The following is a 19,084-nucleotide window of genomic DNA, read 5'->3' as shown; positions in this document are numbered from 1 at the left end:
ATCCTTGGTCAACCAGAAAACTGTTGGCTCCTTTCAGGTAGTTCTCGTCATTCTTGGTTGGCACTGTCAACCTCTTGGAACTAAAATGATGCGGAAAGCTTACGGACCTCGAAGTTCTTGCGCATGGTAAGTCGGATGGTAATATTTTAATCTCGCCGTGTAATTTGTCACAGCTTCTTCTTCTTTTTTTTTTTTTTTTTTTTTTTTTTTTTTTTTTTGCGGAGGGGGTTGCGGTTGTGCCTGCGGCTGTCCATGCCATTGTCCATTAACTGAGTTAGCGCATTTGCACGGGGCTGCGTGCCATTTACGACCTAGGTTCTATCAGACGGGTTTGAACCAAACTATAGGATAGTCTGGGTGATCAACTGCGGCTCTGCTACCCGGTCCCCATTGTCTCACATCCAGATTTGGTGGCGATGCGGTGAAGGCAGTGGCGGACCGATGGTGCTTTTGATTCGCAGAGAAATATTGTATTCTACCGGATGATCGACTACGTGCCGTACCGTAATGCCCGAGGTGACATCGACCCAAAAATGCCATTCATGGTTTGAATGGTACGTGGGTAGAGACAAAGAAGTTCTATAAGTCCCGGGTATCTTGCATATGTCGTCCGGTCACTTGTGTAACCCGACCGCGAGTCAAGACGTCAGCTGTGTAACCATTTTTGCCCAGACATGGCTGCTCTCGGTGATCTTAGCATACAAATAGTTCTTAACCTTTGTGGTTTGTATCTGTATAATATGACTGCAGTGGCCCAGAACTGAGTTTGTGATATCATTGTACAGAGTATGCTGGCGTTCTGGCCCACGATATACTCATTTTAGACAATCCAAGGCGAGCAAACCAATACAATGCCGTGCACTGGACATCCTGATAGGCTACACGACCACACTCAGCTTCCGATGCTTCCCATGGGCTAGCATCGTGGTGTATTCTCCACCTTGATCTGTATTTAATGGAGTGATGGCTCCCGCCTAATTCCTCTATCTATATTTCAATCATCAGTATCAGTGTTCTTTATATTAACTACTTGTACTACAAGATACTGCACAACCAATCATGCCTGCTACACACGGCAGAGTTAGGAACGGTCCCTATGGTGGAATGGGAGGCGAATACTACAATGCGGAACACGATGAACATAAAATCCGCAGAGTAGACGCCTGGGGACGAAGCTACAGAGGATACGATGTTCTGAACGGATTCCAGTTCACCTACGACGACGGCCACAAGGGCCCACTTGTCGGCCACGAGAACCCCAACGATCATAAAGACTTCACGTTCGAGGACGGCGAAAAGATAGATCGCATGACTGTCTATGCTGGTTTTGACGAAGGCTTTGTCAACGGCTTTGACTTCCATACAAATTACAATCATGACTTTACGGTTGCTGGAAAGGAGGGTAAGGTAAACCATCTCCCACACCTTGGAAATGGTGAATGGATTGGAGCGGAGGGCAGGGACCCTATTCATGGCGCCGCGGAGGTTGTGGATAATATCGACATTTGGTTCAAGGCTTAAGGCCTCATTATTCACAGGGATATGGCCGTGGCCTACGTGGAACGTTCCTTGATATATTTTGTGTTCTCGTCTATATACTCTTGTTTCCCCAAGGTGTCAGTTAACTGCAAAAGCTACAAGAATGAATGCGCACCGCTGCAACGGCGATTTCTAGTGAGCCAGTATTTGTTCCGACGTTGAATATTACTACATTATCGCCTAAGCCACGTAAAAATAATTTCGTGTCTGCTGCGAGATGTTGTAGACTCGGGTGAAGCCGATCCCCTGGACGTGGGCATATGGATACACCGGAGTTGATATGGTCAGATCATCTAGGCCTCGTCCTTCCCTCCAGTAGCCGCTTCTTGATTTATCCAGGAGGCTGGGCCGACGCAGTACTGGCATCTCCTGGTCTGCCTTTGGATCAGTCGGCAAGGGCAAATAATAGTGCATTCCCAAGAGCGGGCCACCAATAGAAGTGCCTATTTCCTCATTCCTCCCAGTGGCCGGTGGCTGCATTCGTTTCGTTTCCAAAACAAAGTTCCAAACACGAACCTAGTTCGTCTTGTCTCCCTCAAATATTCCCGCACACTTTATTCTGCTTCGCTACAAGCATCGGAAGTTGAGTGCCCGTCAGGACTGAGCCCCATCATGAATCTCAAGAGGTCTATGCCAGTCCTTCTATGGGCGTCGCTGGTGATTCTCGTCGAGAGTAATCCAGAACCTCAACCCGTGGCGGATCCATTCGAAGTATTTACAATCACGGCAGACAACATTACGGCCAAGTTCATCCCCCATGGAGCTCGCCTGATTTCTCTACTGGTACCCGACAAGGAGGGCACTCCACAGGACATTGTTGTCGGCTATGATGATCCAACCCAGTATCTCAACGATACCCAAACCAGCCATACTTACTTTGGAGCTGTTGTTGGCCGTGTTGCCAATCGCATTAAAAACGGCTCATTCACTCTGGACGGAACTGAATACAACATCCCTAAGAATATTGCTGGCCTATACACCCTGCATGGCGGGAATGTTGGCTACGATCAGCGAAACTGGAGTGTGACTGCTTACACGTCTTCATCCGTGAGTTTTACTCTGCACGACAATGCAGAAGAAGGTTTTCCAGGAGACGTTGTCACTCATGCGACATACACCGTCAACTCTAAGCGCACTGCAGACAACCCGCAGGGACTCCCCAGGCTGGTGACGGAGCTGGTTTCTCTAGCGCTCACTGAATCTACCCCCATCATGCTTTCAAACCACATCTACTGGAACTTGAACGCGTTCAAGAAACCCACTGTTCTTGACGACACCTGGCTGCAACTTCCGTTATCTAGGAGGTTTGTCGAAACGGACAGCAATCAGGTTCCTACCGGCATCATCGCCACGGTTGATGGAGACCACGGCAGCATGGACTTTACTGCCGGCAAGACTATTGGCCAAGATATACAGAATACCGAAGGGCTATGCGGGCCTGGTTGCATCGGCTACGACCACTGCTTCATCATTGACCGCGATCCCCTCTACGATACTGCCGATAATAATTTGGTTCCGGCCCTTCGCTGGCATTCCAGAACTACAGGAATCAGCATGGATGTTGCGACAAATCAGCCCTCAACGCAGGTCTTTTCGTGTCTGAACATGGACGGAACAATTGCTGTCAAACCTTCTCAGATTGAGCGTAACGGAAAGGACGAAGAGGCTGCTGACTTTGTTGAGAAATATGGCTGTCTTGCGATTGAGCCGGAAGGCTGGATAGACTCTATCAATCATCCTGAATGGGGCCAGGACGTGGTCTACTCCCCCGGGGACCCTCCGGCCATTAACTATGCCAGTTACACGTTTGGAACTATCTGAAACAGTGCTGGCCGTTATTATCACGGGGACCTGCATGAACAGGACCATTGAATCCATGACAGGCAGGGTCAAAGTAATGGCCAGCGGCGATCTGGGCAGCATTCGGGGCACGGGCATTCTCCGCCTGGTTCATATATTTAGATATATTATTCCAGTTCCACCCCGTGTTTCCAAAGACCTTTTCCCATGAATCAATCCTTGTCGGGTCGGGTCCATGAATCACCATTAATTAATGTAGATCCTCCAAGGCCATTTCCGGATTCCATGTTCTCGGTACGGTTGTTAATAAGGGGCACAGTGAGGTAGTTCTGGTCAACAGTAGTGCCAAAAAATTTGACCGTACGCGTTGGGGTCCTCGATGACGGCCACAGTCAGACCACTCAAATGCCCACTCTAGACTATGGCGTCCCGTTAGGTTGAAGGACGCCCGAGGATCTATAACCTCATTTACAGTATCTAGTGAGCCACCAGAACCCGAGTATCCTGGAGCCTTCCAACTTGGATATCCGGAGCGAGTCGATAGGTAGATCGTTGAACTAATGCTGTGTTTGGGATTAAAAATTAGTTCTCGTATTCACAGCCCAAGGCTATCAACGTGGCCCGATCGTGGCCCATACTACATCCAAGCGGCGTCAGGTTCTGGTGACTAGACTGTCGAACTTTGCAATATCACTGTTCAGAGGGTAGTTCCCCTTCTAGGTGCTAGAAGTGGATCCAAGCGCATAGCTTCCCGGTTAAGTCATGTACTCGGATACTTCCGTATTTATTGCTGCTTCTTTTCAACCCGGTTGCTAGCGGATTGAAGCCGACTCACAAGGGCTTAAGCTCTGCAGCTACTTTCCAGGCAGGATCTCGGTAAAATAGTTTATCAGTGAATGGTAATTAATTTCTTCTACCTTCCTCTCCGACCGCGACAGGCTCAGCTATCATGTTAAGAAGGAGAAATGGATAGCTAACAATCTCTTGATGCGGAGAAGTGGAGTCGTGAGGGGCATTGATAAGTTATCGCTACAGTTACAGTTACATCTGCCCCTTGCATTGACCTTCTTTCTCTCTCATTTCCCTTTCTCCCACTCTTTCTTTCTATTCTCTTTCTATTCTCTTTCTATCTATTCATCCACTGGCCTAAGATGTATCGTCCCACCACCGGCTCCAGCCTCGACTCGCTCGACACCCCGTCGATGATCGTCGACCTCGACCTGATGGAAGCCAACATCCAGAACCTCTTCTCCACGCTGCTCCCCACAGGCCGCAACATCCGCCCGCACCTGAAAACAACAAAGAGCGCCATCCTCGCCCGCAGACTCGTCGCCGCTGGCGCAAAGGGCTGCTGCGTCGCTAAAGTCTCTGAAGCAGAAGCAATCACCGCAGCGGGGTTCGACGATATACTTATTACTTGTGAGATTGTCGGAAAACCCAAGGTCGCCCGACTGGTTGAGCTGTTTAAGAAACACAAGGGGATCAGGATTGTCGTGGATAGCGAGATTGGGGCATCTGGGATTGAGGCCGCGCTTGCTGAATCGGGGATTGATGGGAGGATTGATGTGTTAGTAGATGTGGATGTTGGATTGAATCGCACTGGTGTGGCTCCAAAGAACGCTTTGAGTCTTGCGAAGCATATCGCTACCCTCCCGCATCTGCATCTGATCGGTGTACAAGGGTATGAAGGGCATTTGCAGCATTTGCATGACCGGGAAGACCGGCGAGCGCAGTGTCTCGAGTCGATGCGGATTCTAACAAGTACTGCGGAGGAACTACGCAACGCGGGTTTCACTATCGAGGTTGTTACGACCGGAGGCACGGGGACGGCAGAGTTCTGCGCGACTGTGCCTGGCATTACAGAGCTACAGCCCGGGTCGTTTATTTTCATGGATACGGACTATCGGAATGCGGTGGGGACGTTTTATTCGAATAGTTTGACTATTCTGTCTACGGTTGTTAGTCGGCAGGGTGAGCGGAAGGTTACCATTGATGCTGGGCTGAAGTCTCTCACGACGGATAGTGGTCTGGCGGAGTGTAAGGACCGGAGGTACAAGCATGAGAATCTGGGTGACGAGCATGGGTCGTTGACTTGGGAGGAGGGGGCTCCTAAGCTGAATGTTGGTGATAGGGTTGAGATGGTTCCGAGTCATATTGACCCGACTATCAACCTGCATGACGTTTACTACGCGCATCGGAAGGGTGTTATTGAGGAAATCTGGCCGGTGGATTCCAGGGGGCGGGTGCAGTGATACATTAATGGAATGCATCTAGAGTTATTTTTAGGCCACACACTTGCATCTGCCAAGTTAACATACCGTATTCAGTTCCATCTATCTAGATGCCTTGGGCGTTATACCCCCACGTGGGATATAATCGGTAATCCTCCGACACGGGGAAATCATCTCTCCGCATTTGGGGCGTGGGGGTAACCTGGAGAATTCATGTATTACTGTAATCTATTCGGTCATGGCGTATACTAAGGATGAATATATGGAAAGCCAATACAGAGTAGTTTAGAGCAGCAATGTACACTGTAGATATATTCCGGGTTACAATGCTTAGTATGACACTCGCATTGAATCATTACTGGCCCAAGTTGAACGCTAAACCCAATTCTGCTGAAAAGTGCGAGACACAATTACATTTACAGCCGGCAGTCAAAACGGCAATTCTGATTGGGGAATAAAGTGCGATATAGATTATATAGACATCAGAAAGTCAAGAAGGTTAAAAGATGGGCCTGCTGTTCTATTCATCCTCTCATCTTCAAGCAGGAATCACTACATTGTTCAGGCAACTACAATGACTACACAAACCCCCGGCTATATCCCCACCTCAGAATGGCCAAACCTCGAAGCTCTTGCTGTCGGTTACGGCGAACACCTGATGGCCGAATCGTCCAAACTTAGTGGAAGACACCTTAACCTAGTCTTCAGCGATACCTCGCGAATCACTCATTACTTCGTTGATGACCACACATTAAAGTGGGAGGTTATCGGAACTGGTCAGAATGGTAATGCAGAATACAAAGCCTTCGAAGTGCGGCCACATATCTTCTTCGTCGATTTCTACAAACCATACTACGACGAGCAAGTTAGCGTCGTCCTAAATCTCAGCACCGGGCAGGCCATCGCCGGTATCTCCGGGTTCCATATTATCAATGGCCAGAAGAGAACATGGACCAAGTTTGCCGATGCCTCGATTGGAGGCGAGTCTGTTACACCCTTCCAGCCTACAAAAGACCTCATCGGTAAACATATCCTGTATCGATACACGCCCCGGGACGCATATGAACATATCTATCACAATCAGGGCACATTTACCTGGCACTGTTTAAGCGGAACCGAGAAAGGACTTGCAGATACCGAGCCCTGCAAGATGTTGAAACTGGCCGATAAACTGTACCTTCTCTTCTGGAGCGAGAAGATAATGCCGGTGGAATCTGTGGTGGTGGTCGATCTTGACAAGATGCGTTCTACAGGCCGTTTCTTCTGCTGGGATCCAAAGCCGGCGAAGCGAGTGCAGATGTTGTTTGGGTCCTATGCGACTATTCTGGCTGAGACTAATGCTGCTGTGGTTTCTCAATTGAGCAATGCTTGATCTTATGGTTGTAGGAGAATCATAGTAATAATTGCATTCCATCATGATAACATCTATTTGCATTCCTTTACTGCAAGATCGCCGCGGGCATAATCTGCGACTCGCAGTTCCTGTCCGTTCAGTACTCCAGTCTCATGGAAGAAAAGTAAGGCAGTGACAGATATACATACCTCAGATGAGTAGTTCAAAAATGGCATAGCGCAGGAAATATGCTGGAAACAATGCGATGCGATCCTGTTGGTTATTGACGGATTCCGTTCGACGTGCGGTCTCCTGTTTGGCAGATCATAACATTTCAGCATCGACTGTGCGTACAGAAGAAGTTAACTCATTACGCATGCAGCATTTATAAATCAAGGAACACCTCTAAAGAGGGCAGGGAAGTTGAGGCTTACCAATGGATGGCTTTTGTGCTTGGGGGAAGAGGATTTCCAGACTCACCAGGGCTTGTATCAGCTCCCTTGGGGAGGTTCACTCTGATTTTCTTACCATTGGAAGCGGTAGCATGGCCAAATCCTTCCCCAATAAGGCCTCCACCTGTACTCGTCCGAGAACCAGAGTCGCTTCTATTGTTGCTCGCTGGAGAACCGGACGGGACGGTGCCCGAGCCGCTTGTCATAGTACTTATTGGGAAACCAAACGGGGTACCAGAACTGCCAAAGCCGCCTCTGTTATTGCTCGCTGAAGAGCCGAACGCGCCAGTACCAAAGGTGCTACTAGTAGTGCCGGGTGCAAGGCCAAACTGATTATCAGAGCTGCCAAAGCCGCTGCCAGTATTAGAGCTGGACCACTTTGTACTTTCGGGAGAACTAAAGAAACCAAAGCCTTTTGGAGCCTTGTCTTTGCTGTTAGCCTTCCCACCACTGAGATCCGATGAGTCAGGCGTCAGGAGACTGGGGTTTGAATCCTTCTGATCAGGGTTTGGAACATTAGTAACAGGGGTCTCAATTGAAGCTTGTCCGGCCTTCTTTGTCTCTTTCAGGCCGGGGCTGGGGCTGTTACTGAACATCGGTGTAGTAAATGTGGGTGCATTGCCAAACATCGACCCTTGTTCTGGCGTCTTCCATGTGCTGGGCATGGGTTTACTCTTCCTGTTTACCGCTTGGGCTGCCGTGACGGGGACTGCAGCATTCGAGTTATTTAGGCTTGCTGTAGAAGGCTTCTGCGGTATTATATCTACATGTGTTGGCCTTAGTAACGTCATGGCTTCATAGAATATGTACTTACTTCTAGAAGGTAGAGTCATGGGACGATAGACGTTGAAGGTCCGCAAACCAGCCTGCAGCCTATTGAGCTCTTTGCCCAGACGCTCGCGCTCCTCACCGACGTAGGAAGGCTCGGCGGCGAGTTCCTGAATCTGCTTATCGTCCATATCGTTGATGACCTGACTGGTAATCATTCGCTGCAGGGGCTGAACAAGGCAGTTTTCAATGGCGAGGGTTGCCACGTTGTTGACAAACGTGATAATCGCCACCTATGCATGATCAGCATCTCTATCTAATATTTGGAACTAGGATCTCATATCGTAGTACGCTTGCATCTGATCGACAATATCAGCAGCGGCAAACTCGTCGTGTGATTTCTCCATGTCGGCAATGCTATGTTCAATGGCCGTCATCGAAAACGAGGTAGCCGATTGATCTGGGGATGATAGCTTTGACTTCAAGGATTCCAATAAACGATCGCTTCGGGCTTTTTGAATCTGCGTCAGGAAAGCTGTTCCTAGAGGAAGGGGATGACCAGTCCTGTTATACAGGGTAAGTTCATCAAGCTTCGCCAGCAAATCCTCTCTCATCCTCTCCAATTTTCCTTCAATCACAGAGCCGGCAAGCAAAGAGGAAGTGTGCTCATCCGCTAAATGCTGAAGAAGCTCATGGACAAAGTATCTCGCTGCGTCCCAGACCGTTATCAAATGGTTGCGAGCGACTTCTTCCCACGGCCTTGACTGATCGCGAAACAATCTCCCAACCAGCAGCTGATTGGCGACTCCTGGAAGTTCAGCGCCACGATTGCGGCGAGCAAGATCGGCAGATTCTTCCTCCAGCTTTTCGCGCTGGATTACCTTTGGACTCCAGCCGATCATGTACGGGTTTCCGACAGACCGCGGAGGTAGAGTCGATCCACCAAGAATACGTCGGCTGCCCCGGATGGCCATCGCTTCTGAAAAGAAGTCATTCAGACGTCGTATCGTGGCGCGGAGGAGTCGATTGTCATTCGAGCTCTTCATCTCGCCCATTCCGCCAAAGAATTCGTCAGCGTACATGCCGCTCAAGGCTTGGGTCATGACCCGCTCAAAGGCGCTGCTTATGTTCAGTAGGAACCCTCTTTGCTGTGGTAGGGTTGATCGAGAGGGTCCTAGCCTTGCGAGCGTTTGCTCTCGATCAGAGATCTTCTTTCTGATGTCGGAAATCAGATCCGGAATGTTGCGCTGGATATGCTTGAAGAGAATGCTGCTCAGGCGACGACGTAGACTGTCCACTCCAACGAATTCTCGTGAGATTGTGGACCACCGGCCTTTATTAAAGAAGTCCTTCTCTTGCTGGTCGCGGTCGCTATCTGGTACGTCTCTCGTCTGGAATGATCGATTTTTCAGTGCGTGCCATCCCAGCTGCAGGTGTGTCTTCTCGTTTCGCAGGAAAGCCAAGTACGAATCTTCCTCTTCCGAACCAGCCTCAAGGATATCAGGCTGGGTAATAATCCCGAGTGTTCTCTCACGCTCAGAGTCGTATCCCTCACTAATATTCAACACCTGCTGGTGATGGTAGTCTGTTTTGGCACCGATCACAGCTAAAATGATACTCCGAGCGTTCATCATATACTTCTCCGTCAGATTGCGAGTGATCGCAATCCCTTCTTTCCCCTGCTGCTGGCTGGTGGATATATACAGCCCGGGCAAGTCGACAAGGGTAAGCTCAGGCTTATCCGGTCCCGAGATCTCGACCTTGAGAATATCATCGCTGAATCCAGAGTTTTGTCCCTCCGCAATCCCCATATGCCGCTTCGCTTCCTCGATCAGATCCGGCAGATCATTTCCGTCAGAGTAGCCCTCGTTCGTGAAGCTGCGAAGATGCTTTGCCCGCTCTATATTGAACAAGCACGAAGTTCCAGGTTCAATGGAGATCTTTATCTTCGACACAGCGCTCCGTCGCAGGATGACTTCGGTTGCGAAGCGCGTGCACACGTTGCTTTTCGCGGGGAACCGGACGCGCGAGATCGCTTCGAGGACAGAACTCTTGCCGCTGGACTGGTTACCGCAGACAATTAGCTGGGGGAGTTCCACAAGGCCGCCGACGCCGATAGTGCGCAGTTCGTCGATGATATCAAGCAGCTTGGATTGCTCGTGTTGGAGTTGGTGTAGAGCTTCATCTTCGCTTGTGGGAGGCATGCTAGGCGTTGACTGGAGAGATAGATGTAAGGGAGTGGAAGAACCAAGACCGTGTTCAATTTATGAGGGGGCGCTTAACTGTCTGCTGAAATGAGGTCTGATCTGGCGGCGCAGTCACCTTGCATTAGTCTCGTGGGGGCTGGTTCGATTCTACAGGGATTACGAAGGAAATGCTGGATAAAAGTACCGGCGGACCTGTAGAATTGTATAGGGTATACAGCGAGAACTATTATAATACTAAAATATGAGTTGGACGGATGGGTAAGACTGAATACTTGCCAGACATACTCTACAGGCCGGGTAACTGTTACCGGTTAGGGTTTTAATTGCTGAATAGAGAATATGATTCGGGCAGCAACAGGACGAAAAATTTTAGTTCCCTCTAAATACTTGTCCCACTACAGCGAAGCCCTCAGTCTGACATCAACAGCCACCACCAACGCATAGATAACATCCAAAACCGGTGTCTCCATCCCAAACTCCTTTGCCTTTCTCGCCGGAAATCCCAATATCACATCAACCTCCAGCGGCCGTCCACTCTTACAGTCCGTCTGCATACTACTCCCAATCCCAGGCAGGGCATTAATCTTCCCCATAAGCTCATCAATAAGGCTATAATCCAGCTCCACCCCACACCTCCGTCCAACATCAATAACCTCGCGCATAAGACGCAGCGTTAGAGGCGTCGCATCGGGACTAGAATGTAACCAACTCTGCGTATCCAGCATCGTCAACGTAGTCAGTGAATTCCACGCCGCATTCCAAACGACTTTTTCCCACCGTTTGCGCTGGATATCGTCCAGCACCTGGAAGCGCGTTTTACCGGTCTGTAGCAAGGTCGAGAATATATCCAGCCGCTGCTTCTCTAGTGCGGCATCGACATTAGGGTTCGGGAATAGACCGATCTGCATATCTTCAGATTTCGTGTGTTCGACGACTCCGGGGCTGTTTTGTCTTGCGCCGACCCATGTCTGCATTGCATTAGTCTATTTCACAAGGTAAGGATGGATACATGATAGGTAGGGGGAGCCCACCACGCAGGATATAATAGACGAGGAAGGAAATTTCGCGCGAAAGGGCTCTTCATTCCCCACGCCGTTCTGGATGATCACGATGGTGGTTTTGTCGCTGATGGCGGGTTGGAGGCGCGCCGCTACGGCGTCTTGGTCGAGTGCTTTATGCGCGCATACGACGTAGTCGAATGGGCCTGGTACTTGGTCTATGGAGTTGATTACTGTTTGTTTATTAGCAGGAATAGGATAGAAGATAGGGTGGTGGCTGCAAACCGTTGTGAGGGTGGAAGCGGTGTTCGCCGTGGTTCTGGCTTTGGAGGAGGATGCCCTGGAGACAATTACTAGGGATTCTGTTTGTGTGATCGGGGATAAGTACATTCTTCTTGACAGAGTCGTAATTCGAGCGGGCGAGGACGGTCAAGCGGACTCGGTCATTCCGACTGAGAATAAAGGCGTAGAAGGAGCCGATGCTGCTGTTGTTAGAATGGCCTTGCAATCTAGACAGTGACTTACGCTCCGAGGCCATAGAGAAGGACGTCGACAGGCTCACTCATCGTGCACGGTATGCAGACCATCTCCTGGAGCAGCAGTGCCTGATAAATGCTGGGGATGTGGGGGTCGGCGAGAAACCCGGCGGGGGGCGTGGGGGTCATTCTGCAGTATTACATGTATTGATTGTATTACTTGAAGTGCTTCAGTAGAGTATTCTTGTTTCTTGGTTTCATTACTTATAACTTCACTGCCCCAACAACGTCTCTCTCCAGTCGAGATGCATTCAGTAGATGTGGCCCTAACTCCTTCATACTCGTCACCCCAAGGAACGTCATGTTCGCCTCGATCTCCTGTCTTAGGATGTCGATAGCTCGTCGCACACCCTGCTCGCCATACCCAGCTGAAAGACTGTACAGCAGAGGTCGTCCAATCCCGACGGCAGTTGCACCCAAAGCAATAGCCTTCAGCACGTCGGTACCGCGCCGAATACCGCCGTCAATGTAGATTTCCATCGGGCTGTCGATTAGAAATGACGCGTACCGTCTGATCTCCAGAAGAGTCAGAAGCGGTGCTTGGGCTCTGTTCTGGTTAGCGGAGTCCAGTATATTGATGTAGAGACATACGTATCCTGCGAGCGCCCACCGTGGTTGGAAAGAACAATCCCTTGAACGCCATGTTGATACGCAAGAACTGCGTCCTCAACACACTGGATGCCTTTAATAACAATAGGCAGGCCGGTTATCCCCCGCAGCCAGGTGAGGATCTCCCAGTCAATGAACGGCGATATAAAACTAGCCATTGTCTTCGCAACGCCTTGTCCAGACCCAGAATCCTACACTATTAGCCAAACCCATAGAAACTAGCCTGCAAAATATCATATACACACCTGTTCCAAATTCAACCGTTCATCCATCTCCCTCTTCCCCACAACCGGCGAATCCACCGTAATCCAAATCGCGCCAGCCCCAGCCTTTTCGGCACGCCGCACAATCTCCTCCGACTTGCCAATCTCTCGATTCACATACAACTGCTGAAACACCGGCTGCGAGCCGTCTGTCCTCGCCTCCATCACCCGCTCAATCGGAAAACTTGACCCATTGGCAAGTAGCATCGCGAGTCCCTCATGTCCAGCCGCAGCCGCAAATGCCCGCTCGCCGTCCGGGTGTGCATATTTGGCGATCCCCGTCGCGCTCATGTACACCGGTAGCGAGACTTTCTTTCCCAGGATGGTGACGGTAGTGTCGGTGGTTGGAATACGGCGGAGGATGCGCGGGCGCAGGGAAACCTTCTGGAATGCTTTGGCGTTTTGGCGCTTGGTGAGTTCGTCTTCGGCGCCCGAGGAGATGTAGGCCCAGGCGTTGGGAGTCAGGTGGGTTTGGGCGACTTGCTCGAAGTCATGTAGGTTGATGAGGCTAGTTAGGGGTGGTGCCTCTGTCGTGTTCTTGTTTCCTGTCGATGGTTGTTTGTTGCTAACAGAGAGAGAACCGGGGGTTATTGTCCCTCGGAGAGCGGACGCGGGTAATGTCTGTGCTAGCAGTTCGAGGTCATGCACGGCGTCGAAGTCTGCTGTTGCGTCTTTTCCGGCGCATCGCAAGATGACCTTTGGCCCGCCTGGATGGGACTCGAGGAAGTCTGTGGCTTAGCATGGCTGCATGAGCTGTTAATCAGGATAGAAGACGAACCTGTTACATCGTAGACGGAGCCGTGGATGGCCACCCAGCAGGAGTCCTTGCTGTTGTGCTTTTCGAGGTCTTCGCTAGTTAAGTGCATGACGGTGCCAGAATATGAAGAGGTTAACGATAGCATAGCAGTTAAATATCAGTCTATATCCATGGATGGCTATTCTGGTTGTGGAAAAGCGTGGGGGTGCATGTATTACGTTATATTGGAGAAGTTGTAAAATACAACTATATCAGCAACAAATACACATAAGACGATGTACTCTGGAAAAATGACAATGTCTATGTATAAGAAGATAGATGGACATAGAAAACAAAGGAAATGAAAAGGAAATGAAAGGAGAAGAGAAGAGAAGAGAAACACTCAACGCCCACGATCAGGGTGTAGACTTTCATAATGCAGATATATATAACAAAACCAATAATAGCCAGCATGGGCTGCCTTTCCAGGAAGAAACACATCATGTACTTGAAACATAATTGAGCTTCAATTGACATACCGTTACTACAGCATATTCTTTGGATATCACGAAATTCCACCATTCTGGGTTAAATTGGAGATACTCACCCACCTCGTCGAGAGTACCACACAAAAGTCGATATAGTACCAGAAAACTCAGGAACGTCTTCTCCGAGGTTTAACCGACTTCAAAAAAGACAGGTAGCCGGGAGATGTTTCCTGTTAAGCTCAGTGGGTGCCAATCCTAGCTTGCCATCTTTCCTGTACTCCAGGTCCCCATGAATGCGCCACTTTAATACGCGGAATACCATCCCAAAAATCGACAACTGGAGATGGGATTAAGTTGCGAGTTGAGCAAGGGCAGGAGATCCAGTAAAAGGACATATATGGGCTTGGAAGGGATGGGCAGTGTGTATTATTACCTGTCATATGGAGCTACATTTTTGGCTGCCTCGGTAGCCTTTCCATGTTTTCAGCTGAAGATGCCGTTGTATTTTATACGTGTGACCACTGGCAAGGGCAAAGTATGTTTGCCGGGCTGTTAATACAGGAGCAATGGGGGGAGGCAAGTTGAGATAGTTCGAAATAAACTCTGGGGCTAGTGCGTGGTTGTGGCTAGTAGCTCTCGGTGTTTGGTCCCCGCAAAGCAATTATTTGTCCAGGAATAGCTATGATAGCAGCTCGGGATTTGATGGAGCCCGAGCACGGAAGCAGGCCTTGAGTGTTGGTGACTGAATGCACTGCAGCCAAGGAGAGTAACGGCCAGTTATTGTACAAAATATCTGATCCTCTATATACCCGGTCAGTGCTTGCACTACTCGACAATGGAGGCAACCACGCGCCAAAGACATTGATATGTCCAATTGCGTTACGACGCCTCTTCAAAAATAACCCTTGATTAAGTGCTCCCAGCTGTGTGGTCAGGATCGACTCCTCCGGCCGTGCGGATCAGCGTGGAGTGACCCAGCACACTGGCCGGGGCCGTGCACCGGAAACAAAAACCGATTTGCTAATAGCAATCCTAGGCCAGCTGCTTTGGCTGCCAGGGGTTGCGTGGCTCCAGGATGTTCAAGTGAATGCTTGAGGCGGCTCGAAGCCCAGCTTCTATGCCATAGGAAGGTATTCTCCGAAGAACGATGGTAAAGGGTAAGGCTGTTGAAGAGGCAACTGTGCGCAATGATTATCAGGGCGGACTATCCTATAATTGTCCTACAAAAGCTGCATCACACTCGATATCCGTTGCTAAATCTCCGGGAAATGACATCGACCGGACGGATATATACCGCTGGGTTAGCACCAACGTCTGCCAGAAGCTCTGACGTACATCCGTTGCTCCTTGCTTCGTTCTTTTATTTGGTGGTATTGCTTACATGCTCCTTTCAGTCTCACAGTCACTTACGTTATTGTAGATATTGATAAAATCACTCGTTACTTGACACTTCTCATTATCATTCAGTCATTTCCTCCATGGAATCGCAGCAAAGTTGTATATCGGTAAGCGAAGAGTTCCTCTACCTGGAATAATCGAAGACTGATCTGGTATACGCAGCCATTGGGGATCAATGAATGGCCCTTCAATACAAGAGTTCCAGATCTTGACTCGCCCACCTCGACCTCAGCGAGTATAGATAGCCAGGACGGTCTATGGCTGTCATACGGCACTGCAAAATATGATAATATCACCACAGGTTTCACGGACCTGATTCCACCAGAAGCCATTCCATCACCACCATTTACCCCTGTTAATCCACTTTTGTGGCGCGGAGGGTATGCACCTGTACCGACGCCAGGGCAGACTCACCCTCTTCCCAACCACCTTGGGATCTATACAACCACGAGCTACATCTACAGCGAGATTCCAACCCATCCAAGACAGCCCCAACGTATACTACATACCGGATCTTTCCAACCCCGCCCTCCGCTCTGGAAACAGCCCCTCAAACCAAACTTCAAGCTCGGCTCTCACCTACCCCGAATCAAGCCGCTGGAATACAAATGCAAGCAACCCGGCTGCCACGGACGCTTTAAACGACAAGAACACGTAACGAGACACATGAAGAGCCATCTGAATGAAAAGGCATACGTGTGCTGGGTGCCAAGTTGCGGCCGGGCTTTCTCAAGAGGCGATAATCTCAGTGCCCATTCCAAAACTCACAGCAAGCGCTCCGGTCGCAATCGATATGTGTCGACCCTGGATGAGACCAGCCCTGACTATGATCCGGGTTATAGGGGGGATTTAACGCCGGACGGGCGCCCTGTTTGTGCGTCTATGTTGGAAGGGGTTGTTCCTGGGGATGTACAATTGGATTAGGTGGGAAGCATGGCTTATACAATGTAATATCTAATATCTAAGTTAGTATACTATTCTATCGTGTCTGCTCCCCGGATTACTCTTGCTCTTTCTGTAAACACCACTTAGTGTACATACTGATTTCTACAACTCGCACTCATATTTCTCAACGATATCCGCCAGACGCAGGCTGACCCATCGGGATCGGACTGATCCTCTGCCAATGCCGCACTATCTTAGTGTCATGATGTATCACCCAGCTGAAAAGAGTCAAAGTGTCTTCTGTCTTCGAGCCAGCTCGCTCACTCAACTGTAGTTGGCAGTAATCATTCATTCATGTTCGTTGGTCTATGCTTGAATATGTTTAGCCCTAATGTATCCATGACTTCCACCTACTTCATGTATGACTACACAGGATAGCAACGCGTCTGTCCTACGATCTGATCCGTCTCATTACCCACTCAACCTGCATTAGTCGCCTGGGGCCGCGTTTGCAATTCCTGGAATTCACCTCTGCTGTCTCCAGTGTTCACCAGTCCATCGCCTATGAGCCCGTGGCTGCCTCGTAATCTGGCCAACGTTCGGGGCGATTGTCGGCGATGTCCGAGTGCACGGCGACGGCTGGCGCTTTTTTTCTTTTTTTACAAAGTTACAACCATGGTACATGGAATATATGTATGAAAAGCTTGTATCGTGACATTTCCAAGTTCAACTGTTTCAGTATAGGGACTGGCACTCCCAGTTCTGCGCCTCGTCCGGATCGCCTTTACCGGTATATACAGCCCTCTGCGGGTAAAAGCACAACGGGCGTTGACGATAGACTGTATCTTGAGTTGTGTCGTTGTTCCAGGTAGTTGCGATCAAGTTCTCCGGCGCAGCATCTTCCTCAACCCAAGCCATTAATGCCAACAGAATATCATGCTTCGCGTTTGCAAATCCAGGGACACCGTGCAGACTGGACGACAGAGTTGGGCTCTGGTTTGGTCCAGCAAAGTACCATGGCGCATTTACGCTTGCTGGTGTACCGCTGCAGTGCCTGTCACAGATTAATTAACATTGTACACCCACTGGGAAGTGGAAGGTCAACTTACTGCATCCCAGGAACATAAAAGAACCGAAAGAAGTCATCGAGATCAGTACCCCTCGGAACTAGGGTACTGGCCACCTGGTTGTAATAATACAAACTGCTATCCGTCGGGATATACCCATCAGCCATTCCATGGTACGTCAGCAGCTTCCCGCCCTTCTTCTGGAACGGCGAGATATCAAAGTCGTCGGCCGTCGCATTACCCGGGTCGAGTTTGTCTGCCAGCTGAACAATGCTGTAATCGAACTGCTCCTGCGTCCAGTTCTCTCCCAGGCCTAGGAAATAACGCACGTAGTCCACGCCCAGTGGATTCCCGGTCCCATTCCCAATGACCACTTCCCACTGCGACTCGGTCCCGGGGAGAAGAGCCGGGAAAACAAACGTCTGGTTCGTATCAACATAGTCGCTATAGATAAGTCGTAGAGTTCCAAGCTGCGCAGGACTCAAACACTCCTCCTGGCCCTGCTTCCGACACAACAATGCCTCTAGATTAAGGCTACACCCCTGCGGCGCCGAGATAATACCATCCATCAACCCATCCTGTGGGTCACACTGCCTCAATATCTTCTCCTCAATAACCGAAAACATACTAATCGGGATCTGCGCAGGAGACGGCACATTATAAGTCCCCGCCTTGGTCGTCCACGTCTGCAAATGCGACGTCCACCACGCCGCAGAACCCGCAATAACACCGTCGAAATCATCCGGATACAGCTCGACAGCCCGCAGACCCTGCCGCCCACCGGTGGAGCAGCCGCTGTAGTAGTTGTATTTCAATTCGCTGCTGTAATATGCTTCGATGAGTTGCTTGGATAGCACGACGGAGCCGTGCATTGCGCGGTGGCCCCAGTCGGTTAATGCCTCGGGTGCGTGGTATGCCCATGTTCCGTCTGAGGAGGTGCTGTTGTGTCCTGTGTCGGTTGACATGGATGCGAAGCCGTAGCGAGCGCCAACGCCCTGTTCGTTTCATTTATTAGATATATCTGAGTTAAAAGTGGGTATGTATGTGTGAGCTAACCACGTCCGCCCAATTGACGCCGCCAGCGAACCCGCCATTTCCAACAGCCCTGGAATTGTTTAGTTATTTAAGTGCAAACAACAGATAATGCAACGTACAGAAATCTACTATTCCAATCTACCGGCAGGAACAGTCCAAACGAATACGCCGAGTCCGGGCTCGAGGTGACGTTGATCTGGACGGCGCATAGTTCTGGCAACTCTGTCGGCGACTGCGGGTATGCGATGTCGCTAGCTGGGACTTGGAAGGTTTCTCCCTGCGCGATATGGGAGGTTCGTAGGACTCTGGCGTCGTGGTGGCCGGACGAGGATAGGTATTTGGAGAATGCCGATTCGGTGCAGGATATTTTGCACAGGCCCTGCGCGGCGAATAAGCTGCAGAGCAGCAGGTACGGAATGTAGGCCATTCTCTCCGTATTAATGGCTTTAATTCTGCAGACTTGGAGTTGGGGTAGGCCCCTAATTATAAATGACGCCTCGTGTGGGGTATCTCTACTCTCTACACTAATTAATTAGGCTGGGTTTCATGGATAACCCCTTTTCCGGCAGATAAACAGCACTTTTGAGTCTTGACCGGGAATGAGGAGCCTCCAGCTGCCGGATCAGCGTGTTAATACAGTCGGATATTCCGAGATCCACATTCGATGACTTTGTAATTTAGACCTACCCATGTGGGGAAGTGGTGGCAGGTGTCGCCATAATCTAAATCTCCTGGACTA

At 49.9% G+C, this 19,084-nt stretch overlaps 9 protein-coding genes across 9 annotated transcripts; 5 read left to right on the top strand and 4 right to left on the bottom strand.

Moving 5' to 3' along the window:
- Positions 1-1,001: 1,001 nt before the first annotated feature.
- On the top strand, positions 1,002-1,720 carry ASPVEDRAFT_36118 (uncharacterized protein). Its single transcript, XM_040811137.1, has one exon. The coding sequence runs from the start codon at positions 1,060-1,062 to the stop codon at positions 1,519-1,521; it is 462 nt and encodes a 153-aa protein (XP_040662471.1). The 5' UTR covers positions 1,002-1,059; the 3' UTR covers positions 1,522-1,720.
- A 431-nt stretch (positions 1,721-2,151) lies between these two features.
- On the top strand, positions 2,152-3,360 carry ASPVEDRAFT_23702 (aldose epimerase family protein; the record flags this gene model as incomplete). The annotated part of the gene is made up of 1 exon (XM_040809574.1): positions 2,152-3,360. The coding sequence occupies one exon, from the start codon at positions 2,152-2,154 to the stop codon at positions 3,358-3,360; it is 1,209 nt and encodes a 402-aa protein (XP_040662470.1).
- A 636-nt stretch (positions 3,361-3,996) lies between these two features.
- ASPVEDRAFT_36116 (DSD1 family PLP-dependent enzyme) lies at positions 3,997-5,931 on the top strand. The gene has a single exon (XM_040811136.1). It carries the CDS (start codon positions 4,491-4,493, stop codon positions 5,589-5,591), a length of 1,101 nt encoding a protein of 366 aa, XP_040662469.1. The 5' UTR covers positions 3,997-4,490; the 3' UTR covers positions 5,592-5,931.
- A 213-nt stretch (positions 5,932-6,144) lies between these two features.
- ASPVEDRAFT_23700 (molybdenum cofactor biosynthesis F family protein) lies at positions 6,145-6,942 on the top strand (the record flags this gene model as incomplete). The annotated part of the gene is made up of 1 exon (XM_040809573.1): positions 6,145-6,942. The coding sequence occupies one exon, from the start codon at positions 6,145-6,147 to the stop codon at positions 6,940-6,942; it is 798 nt and encodes a 265-aa protein (XP_040662468.1).
- A 391-nt stretch (positions 6,943-7,333) lies between these two features.
- ASPVEDRAFT_78461 (uncharacterized protein) lies at positions 7,334-10,327 on the bottom strand (the record flags this gene model as incomplete). Its single annotated transcript, XM_040816556.1, has 3 exons — positions 7,334-8,118; positions 8,170-8,416; positions 8,492-10,327. The coding sequence occupies 3 exons, from the start codon at positions 10,325-10,327 to the stop codon at positions 7,334-7,336; spliced, it is 2,868 nt and encodes a 955-aa protein (XP_040662467.1).
- Positions 10,328-10,642: 315 nt separating this feature from the next.
- Positions 10,643-11,918, bottom strand: ASPVEDRAFT_36113 (ketopantoate reductase family protein). Its single transcript, XM_040811135.1, has 5 exons — positions 11,854-11,918; positions 11,717-11,810; positions 11,614-11,668; positions 11,362-11,561; positions 10,643-11,298 (listed from the first exon to the last, which is right to left on the bottom strand). Exons 1-5 carry the CDS (start codon positions 11,892-11,894, stop codon positions 10,726-10,728), a joined length of 963 nt encoding a protein of 320 aa, XP_040662466.1. The 5' UTR covers positions 11,895-11,918; the 3' UTR covers positions 10,643-10,725.
- Positions 11,919-12,032: 114 nt separating this feature from the next.
- On the bottom strand, positions 12,033-13,788 carry ASPVEDRAFT_36112 (FMN-dependent alpha-hydroxy acid dehydrogenase). Its single transcript, XM_040811134.1, has 4 exons — positions 13,515-13,788; positions 12,719-13,464; positions 12,456-12,664; positions 12,033-12,411 (listed from the first exon to the last, which is right to left on the bottom strand). The coding sequence occupies exons 1-4, from the start codon at positions 13,600-13,602 to the stop codon at positions 12,069-12,071; spliced, it is 1,386 nt and encodes a 461-aa protein (XP_040662465.1). The 5' UTR covers positions 13,603-13,788; the 3' UTR covers positions 12,033-12,068.
- Positions 13,789-15,212: 1,424 nt separating this feature from the next.
- On the top strand, positions 15,213-16,459 carry ASPVEDRAFT_36110 (uncharacterized protein). The gene is made up of 3 exons (XM_040811133.1): positions 15,213-15,330; positions 15,381-15,465; positions 15,521-16,459. Exons 2-3 carry the CDS (start codon positions 15,439-15,441, stop codon positions 16,280-16,282), a joined length of 789 nt encoding a protein of 262 aa, XP_040662464.1. The 5' UTR covers positions 15,213-15,330; positions 15,381-15,438; the 3' UTR covers positions 16,283-16,459.
- Positions 16,460-16,954: 495 nt separating this feature from the next.
- ASPVEDRAFT_158368 (uncharacterized protein) lies at positions 16,955-18,778 on the bottom strand. The gene is made up of 4 exons (XM_040808558.1): positions 18,465-18,778; positions 18,367-18,415; positions 17,353-18,305; positions 16,955-17,297 (listed from the first exon to the last, which is right to left on the bottom strand). The coding sequence occupies exons 1-4, from the start codon at positions 18,770-18,772 to the stop codon at positions 16,979-16,981; spliced, it is 1,629 nt and encodes a 542-aa protein (XP_040662463.1). The 5' UTR covers positions 18,773-18,778; the 3' UTR covers positions 16,955-16,978.
- Between the last annotated feature and the right edge of the window lie 306 nt (positions 18,779-19,084).

Source organism: Aspergillus versicolor (assembly GCF_001890125.1).
Source record: "Aspergillus versicolor CBS 583.65 unplaced genomic scaffold ASPVEscaffold_1, whole genome shotgun sequence".
Taxonomy (NCBI): domain Eukaryota; kingdom Fungi; phylum Ascomycota; class Eurotiomycetes; order Eurotiales; family Aspergillaceae; genus Aspergillus; species Aspergillus versicolor.
Note: the sequence above shows the minus strand (reverse complement) of the source record. Positions and strands in the feature narration are given on the sequence as shown.